At 42.9% G+C, this 15,482-nt stretch overlaps 1 protein-coding gene across 3 annotated transcripts in view; it reads right to left on the bottom strand.

The window, feature by feature from the left end:
* Gosr1 (golgi SNAP receptor complex member 1) overlaps positions 1–15,482 on the bottom strand; it is a 36,302-nt gene that overhangs the window by 4,640 nt on the left and 16,180 nt on the right. For all 3 annotated transcript variants that reach the window (XM_021654879.2, XM_021654880.2, XM_060387270.1), the window contains exons 7-8: positions 6,537–6,566; positions 3,492–3,574 (exon numbers count right to left, since the gene is read on the bottom strand). In XM_021654879.2, coding sequence (XP_021510554.1) covers positions 3,492–3,574; positions 6,537–6,566 — 113 coding nt within the window. The remainder of the gene's footprint in view (positions 1–3,491; positions 3,575–6,536; positions 6,567–15,482) is intronic.

Raw genomic sequence — 15,482 nt, 5'->3', positions numbered from 1 at the left:
ACACCTGCAGGCCAGAAGAGGGCACCAGATCTCACTATAGATGGTTGTGAACCACCATGTGGTTGCTGGGAATTGAACTCAGGACCCCTGGGAGAGCAGACAGTGTTCTCAACCTCTGGGCCATCTCTCCAGTCCGATAGTACATATCTTACAAATTGGATGATCATGACTCTAGAATTTCTTCAATATCTAGAATACATGAATACATACTACTGGCATCAGTATATTTATGAATGGAGAAAAAAAAGGACAACTGACATAGAAACAGTTTTTAAAGTCAGGATCAGGACATGCGTATCAAAGCAACAAGCCTTTCACAAAGTAAAAAAACTGCCCACAGAAAGAATCCTTTACTTTTCTTTGTCCAGTGCAGGAATAAACAAACCCTTTGGTGGCATAAAATGTTAGCATGAGGGGCTAGAGATAGCCAAAAGGACTCTGCTAGTTTGAGCGTGGCCAGCATGGCTCTGGCAGGCCTTCTTCACATTCCCTCTGCCTTGCTAAAAACTGTTAGATTACTTCCCTGAAGCTGGCCACCAAGCTCTACTCCCTCGTCTGGCCACGTCCTCCTCCTGAGACTGACTACCAAGATCTAGCTATCGAGGTATTTAGGTCCTGCAAAAGCCCCCTTTGGCTCACCTAATTAAAACTGAACACCTCATTCTAACCCAGGTTTGCCTTGTACCTTTATAAACTGCCACTTTCCTGTGGGCCACGTCTGTCTCCTATCCAGACACAGTCCTTTGTCTCTGGGACAAAGGACAAGTATCCCTACCCCGCTGCTGTTTCCCTCCCGTTCTCCCTCATCCTCTGTCTCCCATCTTTCTCTTACTTCCTGCCTTCTGTCTCTGGGACAAATGCATCACCTTTGTTCTAAGAACTTGGTCTTGGGGTCCTGGCCCTACTTTTCCTCTCACGGCTCAGAGGCTAAGAGTGTTTGCTGCTCTGCCAGAAGACTCAAGCTCTGTTTCCACAACCCACACTGGGCAGTTTACCTTAAATCCTACATCTGCTCACTCTTGGCTCTTAAATCCTTAAGATTTAAGGATTTAAATCTTGGCTTCTGTGCTCATCACGCTCACACACACTTGCACATGCACACACATTTGAACACACACACACGCAGAGAGAAAAGATCTGCGAGGAGAGGAAGGAGACACTGGGAAACGGCAGTCCTGCTGACAGTCACACTGATATAAGAGACCCAGAGGTCTGTACATTTGGGTGCCAGGCGCTCTACCAGTGCAGCTATCTTTTAGGCCCTGAGCACACACTCTTTTGGAATGATGCGGGCTTGTCTGCAGCAGGCACTGTACTTGACTTGGGAAAACTGCTCCTTTAAGACGACTTGGAGTATAGGGGACACATGCACGAAACATAGTGGGAACAAATTTGAATGGACAATTTGGTTTTAACCAGTATGTAAAATAATCCCGCTCTTCAGCGCTACTTCTCTTTTATTTTTGAGAAAGGGTTTTACTTTGCAGCCCTGGCTGGTCTGGAACTTGCTTGTAGACCAGGCTGGCCTCGAAACTTAAAGAGATCTGCCTGCTTCTGCCTCTGGGATTAAAAAGGAATGTGCTACCGCACCTGGCTTCTATTTTATTTCTTCTTAGTTCTATGACTTACACAAAGTACACTTTTGTATTCACTAAGTTGCCTCTGCTCTTGCTGGTGACCGAGCTTATAGTTTATAATAAATATACACCAGCTTCCTCTGAGGCTGAGACCGGAGGATTACCTGACAACCTGAGTATAGGAATTCTTATTAGCCTGAGTGCTGTTTAACAGTTTCCTCTGAGATTGAAACATTCCAGTCTGCAGGGAAGCTCCTTATGTGGGAGGTAAACAACTCAAAACAGCTTCAGAAGTCCCTGAAACTGACCAGATCCCTTTGGGCCCTCCCTGTATAACCAACATGCAGAGACTCAAATAAACCAGTGGCAAAGACCTTCTTGAAACCAAACCAGTAACCTACAAGAGGTTTAGACCAGTCCCTTGACAATGGTCACCCAGTCGAGCTGCCTGCTGGTTGTGCAGCATGCTGCAGGTTCCCCAGCTTTCGTGGGCGGTCACGCCTACTGGGTGGGCCTTGGTGATGAGCTTGTCTGGGTCATTTCTGCTCCTGTGAGCAACCACAGCAAAGCTCACGGGTTCACCGAGGGCGCCTTAGCAGTGCCTGCACTCCGGTCTGGCACGGTCTCCCTGTAGGAGTGAGCAGATGAGTGTGTCGCACCACCCCAGAAATGACTCCCTCTGTACTGACCTGTACGTGAGTGCTGGAGATTCAAACTCACACTGGGCGACAAGGAGAGGTATCACTGGGGATGGGGTTGGGGGTGTGGGTATGACTTGACTTGATGGAGAATGTACTGGGTCTGGGGAGATGACTCAGTGGGCGAAAGTGCTTACTATAAAAGCACGTGGAACCGAGTCTCCAGAACTCACAGAGTGCCAATGTATAGTGCAAGCATCCGAAACCCTGGTGCTCCTGTGGGCAGATGGAAGGTAGAGACAGGAAAATCCCTACAGGCTTAAGGGCCAGCCGCTAGCCTGGTGTAAGTAATGGGACAATAACAGAAATCCTGTCTCAAACTAGGTGGAAGATGACACCAGCATCTGAGGTTGTCCTCTGACCTTGACATGTGTGCCATGGAAACATGCAATGCCCACAAAGGAAAAAAAATCATGGGAATTTAAAATATGAATCTTCAACTTATATAATATATACTTCCAGTAGATCTGGGCCAGGCCACTTTTCTGAGCCTGTTTTTTTTATCTGCAAAGTTAAAGTTCCTGCCTTCTCCCTTTTATGGGCATGCAGAATGAGCTATGAACAGAATTATGTGTAAAACTGTACAGCACTGGGTGAGCTGTGAGTGGTTTGGGATGTGTGGTTTTCACACCTGACTAATAAAATGCCAGGGATATCCGTTTTCTCAGGCAAACAGAGATCAGGAGGAAAGCGCCCTTAAATTACTGTGGACCAGATGATATTCAACTTTGGAAAATCCTGAGTCTTTCCTCACAGTCGTCCGAGCGTCTCTGATGCAATCCTATTTCACGCTGAGAAGTAGAGGTCACACTACAGGGAGACTACTCTGACCTGGTGTCAGTCACCGCAGTCCACCAGCAGGTACAGCCCCCTGCAGCGTCCTTCCAGGAACCTGTACCTGACCTGTCCTCCCAAGCGGCAAATTCAAGCACAGTGTGGGCGTGGTCGAGAACACAGGAGGGAGTACTAACATGGAGCCAGAGCTTTCAAGGACAAAATAATTTTGTGAGCAATTTTACACATCTAAATCTAATTAACTCTCTGGTGTGCGGTTCTCTAGAAGTGGTGTTAAACATGAGTTCAGGAAGTCCTCACATGATGAGATTGCTCAGCCGCCCTACTGCTGCCAATGATGGCGACCTAAACCCTATCCCATAAAACAGAAAGCAAAACAGAACAAACCCTTCACCTCAGCAACACGGTTCAAAGAGGATACTGGCCAAAGTGTTCATTTTGCTGTGAATTGACTTGAGCATTCCTCTCTGTGAAGTCATATTTTCTTTTGTTGCCATAGCAATGCTTCAAGAGGAGAAAAAAGAAACAGTTGAGTTGGCACTGGAGAACTACGTTGCTCAAGTCTTCACACCTCTAAAAGCAAACAAAACTCCCGTGAGCAACCAATCCTGGAATTGTCTTTTTCTGACTTAACCCAATGAAGCCTTGTTAGAAGTTATCTTGAGTTTTCTTCAAAGTAACAAGGGAAATGCAACACTGAGATAAATCATACATTGCAAAGCTTCTTCAATGGCTTTAAAAAAGGACCAACTACTAAAATGATTTTAATCAGTAAGAGAAAAGCAAAGAATTACAACCATTAAAAAAAAAAATCACAAGCATAAAAACAGAGCCCAAGTGCACATCCCCACACAACCAGCTCTAAACACACAAATGAGGTTTCAAAATCACACCGGGTCACCGGGTGTGACCCGGTATATGAGTCACCGGGCAGACCTCGGGATTCACTAAACACACTGAGAGGGGAAAAGCTGCTCTTTTATAAAATGCAGCCTCTTCATAGGACAGCACTGATGGTCTGTTGAGAATATGAGTTATCACTTTTGCTGTCACCTCCACGATCATATATTTTCAAGTCTTATTGCCCCGGATGTTAGAATCCTAGAGAAGAGGGTCAGTGTCCACTGTTACAGCAACACATTAGGAGTGCTTTAGATGGTAACACAAAAAAATGAAAAGAGGGATTTTGGTAGATATGATTAAGAATCATTGTACACGTTTGAAATAGTCAAAGAATAAGAGACAATCTAAAAATTATTTTTAAAGAGAGTCATATAAGCTGGGTAGTGTTGCACCCCTGTAATCCCATCACTCTGGAAGGCCGAGGCAGGCAGATCTCTGTGAGTTCAAGACCAGCCTGGTCTACAAAGCGAGTCCAGGACAGCCAAGGCTATAGAGAGAAACCCTGTCTCTAAAAATAAAAACAAAACAAAAGTCATATAAATTGAGTTCTGGTTTACCTTTGGTCCATTTTACTCCATGGAGTGACCAAGACAAAAGCACTCACACTGGGGAAAGGACTGTCTTAATCTTGGTTCCCTTGAGAGCTCTAGGCCAGACAGCTGCAAGTTAGAGCCTATGGGTACCTTCTCAAGGAGAGACCCACAAGACAGCAGGGGCCTGGGGACCTGCGAGTCCAGGGTGCAGTAAGGGGCTCAGTTTGCCTTGGCTCTTGTGCTTGCAGAATGGCTTGGAGGCTGAGGGCTTCCAGGCTGGCTGCTGGTGAGATGCTCAGCTCCTGGGTGGGGCGGTTCACTAGGCCATCCATTGGCAGTAAGCTGCTAGCCTCTCATGGGCAGAGCCTCACAGAACAAACTATCAGGTGTTTTACTGAAGAGATGTCAGAGGGATGACAAATTAATCAAAACTTAATTTCACAACTGAGAAGACAAAAGTATGTAAGGAGATACATACAAGAATATTTATGGAAGCATTTCGGAATTGAAAAAAAAAGGCAACAAAAATATCAGAACACCCCACAAAGCCAATGATAAGCAGAAAAGCCTAAGACGAGCTCAGTTTGGCACAGGCTGTTTAGAAAAACCAAGGAGAAGCTGTTCAAAGAGCTGGTCAGGAAATGGTCACTGAAGATAAAGGAAACGAACACAGACAGGCAATACATAAAAGGAAGCAGAGGAACAAGAATGAGGCTGTCTTTTACGATGATGGCAAGAAGGACCAGAAAGCTAACTGTGGGGCTCTGGCCAGGGAAGGCTGAGCAGGTTCTATGCGGCTGCAGCACATGCATACTGGTGGTCTTGCAAATGTCAGTTCCTTCATGACACAGACTGTGTCGTGAAGGTCCTAGAATCCAGGCTATCACTCAGGAGCTGAGGCCTCTGCTGGGATTACAGGCTTGTGACATTACATCTTGTTCAAAGGATCCTTTGAAAGCAGCAGAAGAAATGGAAATTGATCAAATTCTTCTGCTTGACATTACAACAAGGGCCTTGAATACAGCACTCATACGTTATAATAGGTTTATTGTCTTACAGAAAGTAACAATTCAAACCTGCAATAAAGACAGGCTCTGAACCAACCACACAGACTTCTGTTTAAACGAGTGCCATCATTATCTCAGGTGCACTCGGACTCACAAGTGGATAGGCATTAAAAAATAATTTCCTCAAAGCACTTTGTATTCCTTGGAGAATGAATATTACATTAAGCTATTACCTTGTTGAATATGCATGGTTTTCAGTACCACACAGAGTCTATCTAGACATACTCTCCTATCTCATCCCACCATTTGGAGTTGAGCTGAGTGAAATGTAAGCTATTATTTCAAGTTTCAAATACTTAAGAGATAAAACATAAGTTTCATATAATATATAATGCTTTAAAAACAATAAATCATTGATATACTTACTGGAACTCAGATTTCTTACCACTGTTATGAACTAAACATAATTACCTACTTAAAAAGATAATTCATCTTGTATGTATGAGCGCGTGCATTTGTGTGCGCGCGTGCGTGTATGTGTGCTTGTGTCCGTGTGTGCATGCTTATGTGTGCACCTCTATATGGCTCAATGCACATGCAGAAGTCAGAGGACGGTTGTCAAGGTTGGTTCTCTCTTCCCACAATGTAGGTCCTGTGGATCTGGGGGGGGTCAGATCTGGTGCAGACAAATCCTTTGAGCCATCTCACCGCTTCAGCACTGATTCAGTACAATTGCTATGGCTCCAGTGTTAGAAGACAAACCAATTTAGTAATCAGAGTGCTCAGTGTTAGTTATTAGTCATGTGAACACAGGCAAATTCCTTCATTTCTTCTTTGATGTGGAAAGGATATGAACAGCTCAATGTCTAGCTCATGAACCTGAAGGCCACAGAAATGCATTGCCATCTAGTAAATACCAGTCTCTTAAGAAGGGTGACTCGACCTTCTCTAGCAAACAGTGTTGGCTTGATCTGATCATTAAGTGTGCAAATAGCAAAGAAGCAAAACAAAAAGTGCCCCTACCTTATTGTTTCTTCTATCAGACGATCAGAGCTGAAAAAATTAAAAATTCTGAATTATTAAACATATTTAAAAGCATTTATTTGTCTAAGTGTATAAACTTTACAGCCATTTCTGTATTTGGAATAATTGAGTTTTTTTAGAGCATCTAGAGAAAAATCCTGCACTCTGAAGTTAATTCAGACACATGTGAAATAACTTAGATTCTGCTTTCGTCAGCTTGTGCCCTCTCTCTCTCACATACACAGAGAGAAGGAGGCTGGCTCCTTATGATTAAAGTCTGGCTAGTTTTGACACTAGCATCAAGAAGTAAGAGTCCAGTCTAGCTCACTCAGGGCTGCTACCATTATCCACTCAAGAGAGAGTAAGAATTATCATCAACTTGTTGAGACGAGGTGACAAAAGTCGTTTTGATGCCTCTGAGTAGTAGTTTTCAAGCCTCAGAGTGCCTTCCCTAAGAACAAAAAACAAACAACCAAAAAACTAAGCCAGATCTCAGCTCCTAAAACTTTAGAACCCAAGAATGTGAGCAAGACAAAAACTATGCACTTTTGATCTGCAGCATGCACACATCCAACACCTCACACCATGGAAGAAGCAGCCGTTTCTGGGGAGAAGAGCTTGGTAAGAGGCATCTTTTAACACCAGAGGAAGGAAAAACATTTCCAGACGTTGGCATTTATCTGGCAGGTGCAAGCCATGGGGTAGCACAGAAATAAGTATTTACAATTAAGAATTTAAAAAGTAACAAAGACAGTGAGTAAAAGCCAGATGTCCTGGAACTCATTACACAGACCAGGCTAGTCTAGAACTCAGTGATCTGCCTGCCCCTGCCTCCTGAGTGCTGGGATCACAGGCGTGCACCCCTGCACCTGGCTTACTTCTAAGTATTTTGATCAAATATTTTGATAGGTAAAATAAAGAATTTAGATCAATGGGTGTGTTTAACTATAACAGAAGTGGGATGCTTCAGTTTCTCTTTGTTCTCTGTTACATGACTGTTTTTACAGCACTGGACGGCTGGGAATGCAGCTCAGTTGGTAGGGTGTGTAAACTGGGTGCAGTGGCCATGCCTGGAATCCCAACACCTGGATGTAGAGGCAGGAGGATCAGAAGCTAAGGTTACCCTCATCTATATAAGGAGTTCAAGGCTCATTTGGCATACATGAGACCTTGTCGCCAACAAACAAAAACTAACAAGAAGCAAACAGGACTGGAAACCTTGAAAATCAGATGAATCACAACATTCTATAAAAGAGTGAGAAAGTACTTTCTGACTGGTTTTGAATCCTCTTACATATCGAGTAAGAGCTAGCCAGAATTGGTTTTCTTCCACCTAACCTATGTATTATCAGGGCTCAATCATATGGCTGTCTGAACCCTTCTCATGGACTTCTCATGTCGTAAAGCTTACAGAAATAACCTACACAAAAGCTGCCTGCAAATGCATGAACCTATAGGTATGTCTTCTCCTGATCAAGGCACTTTAATGCTTCTTGGCTGCTCTGTAGTGTACGATCTCCTTTTCCTGTGATAACTTAAAACTGTGTGTGTGCTGAGTGTGCACAGGTCCCACTGGAGGCCACCAGAGCTGTCAGGTCTCTGGAGCGGGGACCTGAAGACAGTCCTCTGGAAAGTGAGAACTCTGCGTCATGCGGCTCTCTCTCCAGCCCCTCATAATTCTTCACAGAAACTACTACATAGCTCAAAGTCTAACTCAAAAATCTGTATCCTTATGAAGCGTTCACAGATGCAACTGTGTATACAGGAAAAACGACTTTTTCTTCACCTTATAACATTATGCCCTCATATCAATTCATTAATAAACTAATGTATTTCAGATGTTGTGCTACAGCAGCGGTTGCCAGTCTGTGGGTCGGCCCTGACTCCTGGTGGTCAAACACCCTTTTCACAGGGATTGCCTAAGACTGTCTGCATATCACATATTTATATTACCATTCATAACAGTAGCAAAAGTGGTTTGAAGTAGCAACAAAAATAAGTTTATGGGTGGGAGTCACCACAAAATGAGGAACTGCATTAAGAGATGCCAGCGTTAGGAAGCTGAAAAGCACTGTGCTACAGAGAAAGAAGGGTTTCCACATTAACTCTCATTTAAGACTTTTGAAAATACACTCTCTCAGAGGGTAGCATACTTATTTGTTTACTACTCCTCTAAGCAGCATGAGTCCCAGGGTAGAGACTGAGTCTGATTCCCCAGAGTCTGGTACAGTACCTAGCACGCAGGAGATACTCATTAAATGCTTAATAAATGAACAAATAAACAAGTAACAGAGATTTCTTGCATCAAAAAATATCAATCAGGTTATAAGTTTTCCACAGAAGGACATTCACACACATTTTTATAATCATAATCTTATAATAGCTCATTATGACAAAGTACCTCCATTTGAACTGTTTTGTTGAGTAAAGTCATGTACCAGGTGGGTGGTAATGACACACACATTTAATCCCAGCATTCAGGAGGCAGACACAGTTGGATCTCTGAGTCTGAAGCCTGCCTGGTGAGTTCCAGGACAGCCAGGGCTACACAGTTTAGAAACCCTGCCTTGAGAAGAAAAAAAAAAAAAAAAAAAAAAGCCATGTGCCAAATGAAAATAGGTTTGATTTCACTACTAAACTAACAAGCTCAAAATAAAGGAAAAATGAGCTGTGTATAATAGCTCCTAACTGTTAACTAGTTGTAGGACCTATAAACCTAGTTCTTGGAAGTAGAGGCAGGAAGATCAGAAGTGTAGGGTCATCTTTGGCTAACCAAGTGATTCTGTTTTGCCATCTATTTAAATATTGTAAATAATTGGGTCACCTAGACAAATCAGCTGTAACAGGGAACCTTGAAATACCCCATGAATGGAATGACAGACACAGAATGAAACAACAGCCACCAACTGCCGAACACTGCATAGTTCAAAGCCTGTGCTTACTGACCGTCCCTAGAATCTTTTCAATACACTTGTCAGCTTTCCACTGCTCAGCAGTGCTGTCTGAGACCTCCTGAACTATCGCCATGTCCTTCTTGGTACAATAAGCTGATATCTCTGAAATCATTAGCCAAACTAGGTCTTTTATTCCCTTTAAGTTTTATCTGCCTGGTTGTGTGGTTATAGCAATAAAAACACTTTTTACCAAATATGTGTTTTGGAAACATTTTCTCTCTGCCTATGGTGTTTTCTCCTTGGAGTAATTATTTTACACATGCACACACAAAACCAAAAAATATGTATGCATGTGCATAAATTGTTTCACTGAGTAGCAAATTAGAATGTAGAACCAAGGCTGAGGCAAACTTGCTGTCCATGTGGTGAATATGACTATTAAACAGCCAGACTTCCCCGACAGCATATAACATTCGCGTCTATTTCAACAAAACTGCGTGAGTTAATAGAATTCAAAAATATTCAAGAAATGGGAGGTCAAATCCTTAAATGACAGGATTCTATATTATTTTGCTCATAGATGCTATACTTGACCATTACATAACTTGAATTCTGTGATACTTAATAAACAACCTACAATGGAACCATACAGAAAACTTTTAGAGACTTATTTTTATTATTTTTAATTATAATTATGTGTGCATGCACATATGCCTGACTGCAGGTGCCTAGAGGCCAGAAACGCTGGTTCTCCTCTACTTGGTGTTATCAGTGGTTGTAAACTGTCTAATGTGGGTGATGGACACTAACTGCAGTCATCTGTAAGAGCAGTATACACTCTTAAGTTCTAAGCCATCTCTCCTGCCCTACAAAGAAGCTTCTGATAGAAAAAAATAGGTCACTATATTATATTAATTTTTTTTTTTTACACAAATGGTCATGGTCCATTAACAGAAGATAATGCCAACATTAAAAGTATTTAAATTTCTATTAAACAAAATTGGGGTCTGGGGAAATGCCCAGTCAGCAAAGTGCCTGCTGTACAGCACAACCACCCGAGTTCCATCCCTAGAACCAACATCAAAATGCAGCGGTGGTGTGGTGCACTTCGTAGTCCTTGTCCTGAAACAGCACGCACGTGCACACACACAGCATAAGAGAGGTGTCACTGCAGTCTCTTTCTCTTTTAGTACTTACTTTTCTTGTCTTCTGGTTTTGAGCCTAGCCTTCAACGGCTGAGCTATCTATACAGACCTATTTACTTTTGTTAATCTTACTATATTCTCATACACAGAAAAGGCTGACAAAGCCTTGGACATGCATTATTATATATAGCAACCTTGTGTAGCCTAGGACACCAGAACCACCGAGGAGCAGCGCAGACACAACAAATTGGAGGACCTGGGCTAAAATCTCTGCATTTTCACATCCTCCTATGCACTACATGTACAGTGAGGCCATGACGCAAAAGGAAAGAAACGCACTGGTGACATGGGCAGGTTGGTAGAGGGCATGCATGAAGCTCTGAGTTCAATCCCCAGTACCGCCTTAGGTTGGCATGGAAACCTAATTTCAGCACTATAATTTCAGCACTTAGAGAGTACAGGTAGGAGAATCAGGAGTTCAAGATCTTTTAACATGGGTTCATGGCTAGCCTGGGATACACAAGACCCTGTCTCAAAACAAAACAAGCCTCTGTGAAATATTTCTGCAAAAATCTTTAGACCAAAGGGCTGGAGAGATGGCTCAGTGGTTAAGAGCACTGTCAGCTCTTCCAGAGGTCCTGAGTTCAATTCTTAGCAAGCACAGGGCCACTCACAACCATCCGTACTGAGATCTGATGCCCTCTTCCGGCATGCAGGTGTGCATGCAGAGAGATCACTCATACACATAAAATAAATAAATCTATTTAAAAAAATCTTTAGACCATACTAACGGTGTGGCTGGTATTTTCAAAATATCAAAACCCTAAACATAACCCTATAATGTCATATGGAAAACAGTTAAAAGGCAATAAAATAATTCTTTCTTCATTCATAGATCTGTCAGACCTAAGGCAACACAAATAGATGAATACATTCTCAATAGTATCTGCTAAGTGGTCAATAGAACAGAAAGGTTATCAACTAAATATGTAACCAATCTTATTTAAGATGCTTTGTGCAACAGTCTATATCTGAAAAGTTACCAGAAGTAAAATCACTGCAACTTTAGAATGCTTTTAACTTTACAAAATGACTTCGCTTCAGTGGCATTCATCCTTATGTAACACAGCTCTCATTCCATTCTGCAAGCGAAAAAAACAAGAAGCCAAGTAATGTGCTTCTCTGAGCAACTGCTCTTTCGGTTCTCTATAAAATCAGGCCACGATGGGTCCTTGGTACAATGAATATAAAAATTTAAAGAAACAACTTACAGGAAAAGCAATGAGGTGTGGGACACATCCCAAAACGTTAGAGTGTGTGTTTAATAGAAGCTGGACTATTAAACAGTCATGAGGCTGTGGCCTATGTCCTCACTGAGTCTTGTTCCGCTAGTACACAGAGACACCTCTCAGAGACTTATTAAAGAATTTAAAATTCTCTCTCTGCCTCTGCATGTGTGTGTGGTGTATGCGTGTATGCTGCCAGAGGAGGGGGTCAGGTGTTCTTCCACCACTCTCTGCCCCTTTCCTCGAGGTACCGGGGCCCGCGCTTGCCAGCTACCTGGTGGCCAGAAGCTGCAGTGACCACCCTGTCTGCACGCCCCAGTGCTGGGTCACAGGCACACGTGAAACCTCATCTGACTTACAGGTGCTAGGATCTGAATCTAGGTCGTCACAGCTATGCAGCAAGCACTCTTAGCCATGAGCTGTCTCTTCAGCCCCAGAATTTAAAATTTAGAAAGGATTTCACAAGGAATTCATTTTACAAAGCAAAAGATAACTGGTTACATGAAAACTATTCCCCATAGTCTTTAAAGTTAATTTCATATTTATGTGTGTATATTAAGTATTCAATAAATTCTTGGAGAATATGTGAATGAATAAAATAAGTTTTCTACACTAGGGTATAATGTGTATCATTTATGAAAACAAAACTAACAGTCTTGCTTATAACTGCTAATTTATACAGCAACTAGGTATTAAGTGTTAATGGTACAACAAGGGCTGGAGATCCAAACATGCTATGGCAGACTAATCTCTCTCATCAAGCTATACTCAAGGAGGGTCCAGCAGGGATAGACAAAGAGCAAACCCTTACACACTGTCAGAGTGCTTTGAGGGAAACAAAAAAAATCAGAGCAAGGGTGGTAGCTGAGTTAATAGTTAGAAACGCCCTCCTTGAGGAGCGACAAGTGAGCACAGAGCCTAACCATGTCAATGAACACGTTATCTGGAAGAGTAAAGTATTAACACAAGCGGAGAAGATAAAGCAAAAGCACACAGGCGACAAGGGACAGAGCTTGGCATGTCTGGGAAAGAAAACAGGCCTGTGAGGCAGGCAGCTAGGTGCAAAGGGAGGAAGTAATGTGGACGAAGCCGTGGAGTTAAGAGTTAGGTAAGATGACCCCACTTGGAGGGAGCTACCAGCCCAGAAACAGCTAATCCATTTGAGGGAATGAGAGTTAAGGAGGAATATTAAAGTAAAGCCTCTTTCAGAAGCGGGCTGGGGAAGAGGGTCTGCTGAAGCACACTCCACCTATGTTTATGGTTCTAGTCTAGCAGAAAACAGAAGGCCCGAACTGATGCCACCAGCTGCCTGAAGCTTCACCAGAGCCCTGCACATATCACATTCTGTGGTGCTTTTCCAACTCCACTGGCAAAGAACGATCTGTGCCTCATGCTGAGCAGAGTGCGGGGAGCCACCTACTGGCCCAGGGATATTCAGACTGCTTACCCTTTACCTACAAATACGTGCACTATTTATAACTGGAGAATCTTACCACAAAGGGAACCCTGAGCTGGATGGAGTCACTGTGAACTCTACATAATTAAGACGGACACAACACTAAGTCCACACATACTGAGAAAAGAAAGGGACATGTCCCAAGTCACTTAAAAGGGACAGGATTAATGGAAACAAAGCCACACAAAGGTATCTCCAGAACAGAACACTAGATTTTATTCCGTAAGGTAATGCAGAATTCCTACATAAATCCAACAGTTACAGAAAAGAAATACTTCATGGTCAAGTGGGTTCCAAGTATTCAACACCAGCTTAATGTTTGAAAATGTAATCTATCACACTACAGTAACTAAGGAGAAACAAACGATCGTCCCCCTCAATAGCTACAGTTAATGAATTTAAAAACTGAACCCCGTTCACAATTAGCAAAAAGGATCTTGGAAACAATCACCATAATAGCAATGAAAACCATCCTTACACCTAGATCTAAGATCCTGAGTAATATATGCCAATAAAAACCCTGAGGTTGCTTTGTGAGGTGACTGAGCAGAAGGAGGGAAAACACAACACAAGCCATAATGTTTCATGCTACCAGTAATTATAGGAAGTATCCCAGAACAACACATGTCAAACGACAGATGCTAACTCAAAGGAGGGTCAATGATGTAAACAACAAAGCAACTAGAGTCCTAGACAAGAACCCACTGCATCTGAGTCCATGCTGGTGAAGAGACAACGCTTCCACACAGACCTAAAACAAATATAAGGAGGACAAAAACAAAATCACCAGAACACTGCAGTAAAATCCAGAAATGAACTCTGTGAGAACAGTTTGAGTAGAGAGCATATTTACAGAATCTCCAAGTACCTTGTTTTACATCTATTTGTTGCTGTTGTTGTTCTTAAATCAGGGGCTGAAATGGGCTCAGCAGTTAAGAGCACTTGATGCTCTTGCAAAGAACTTGAATTCAGTTCCCACCACTGACACGATGGCTTACAACCGTCTTTGTCTAGCACCCTCTTCTGGCTTCTTCATGTACAAGGCATGCATGCAGTACACATATATGTAGGTAAAACCCTCACACATATAAAAGTACATTTCAATTTATCCTGTGCGTGTACACACGTGTCACAGTGTATATGCAGAAGTCAGAGAGAACTTCCAGAAGTGGCTCTTTTCTTCCACCAAGATCTTTAGATTGATCTCAGGTCACCGGGCTTGGTGCTAAGTGTCTTTATCCACTGAGTCATTTCTCTGACCCTGTTTCTTTTGGGGGACAAAGTTTCACTATGTTGTTCAGTCCTGCCTCAAATTTGTCATCTGCACACTTCAGCCTCACATATGGATCTCATTATATTCATTACAACAGAAAATATAGTATATACACACACAGGCACAGGGCCAGGGGTGTACAAGCAATAACAAGCTTGCCCAACACTGCAGAAGGACCTCCATTCCCTCTTACTGGACGGAAAGTAAGCATCAATCCTATCGAGCTGCGAAACCAGCAAACTACAAAAATGACTGGCCAGGAGGACATGCTCACTGATGCGACAGCGGCACAAACAGCGCAGGAGTAACCAACCACTTTCTGACTAGATGTCAGTCCCACTCCACCAGCTCAAATCTATCTGAACATCATGATGGGGCTAAGAGCATTATGGGTCATAGACTTTAGGAGAGAATTTACTACTATTACTCTGACAAATGGACACAGTAATACTAAACTCCTAGTGACTTATCATTATATCCATGAACTAAGCCTCTGCTCAACCCTCAAGTGAGAAGCTTTTGCTTGTGGCAGGTGATGATTACAACAGACCCAAAACTGGCCAAGATGCAGAGACTAAGAGACGACAGAATTTCCAGGCCTGAAGGGATCTTCTATATGCCACACCTGCCTCTTCCAGAGGCTCAGGCTTGTTGTGGAAGACACGGAAGAAAAAGTGCAAGAGCCGGACTTGCCTGATGACTACCAACCAGTGTCTTCTGGATGCAGAGGGTGGACAGACATAGGGACTCACACAGGCTGTGACATACAGCAACATCTGTGCAAGCCCAAGCTAGAACGAATTCCAGCACAGAGATGGGAGCTGAGTGTAAAGGTCCAATCCTAATGAGGAGCTACTGACAACGGAAGGGTCCGTTTCCTCTACAAGAGTAG

The sequence above is a fragment of the Meriones unguiculatus genome, chromosome 7, assembly GCF_030254825.1.
Source record: "Meriones unguiculatus strain TT.TT164.6M chromosome 7, Bangor_MerUng_6.1, whole genome shotgun sequence".
NCBI classification, from domain to species: Eukaryota; Metazoa; Chordata; class Mammalia; order Rodentia; family Muridae; genus Meriones; species Meriones unguiculatus.
This window is presented reverse-complemented; position numbering and strand designations above follow the sequence as displayed.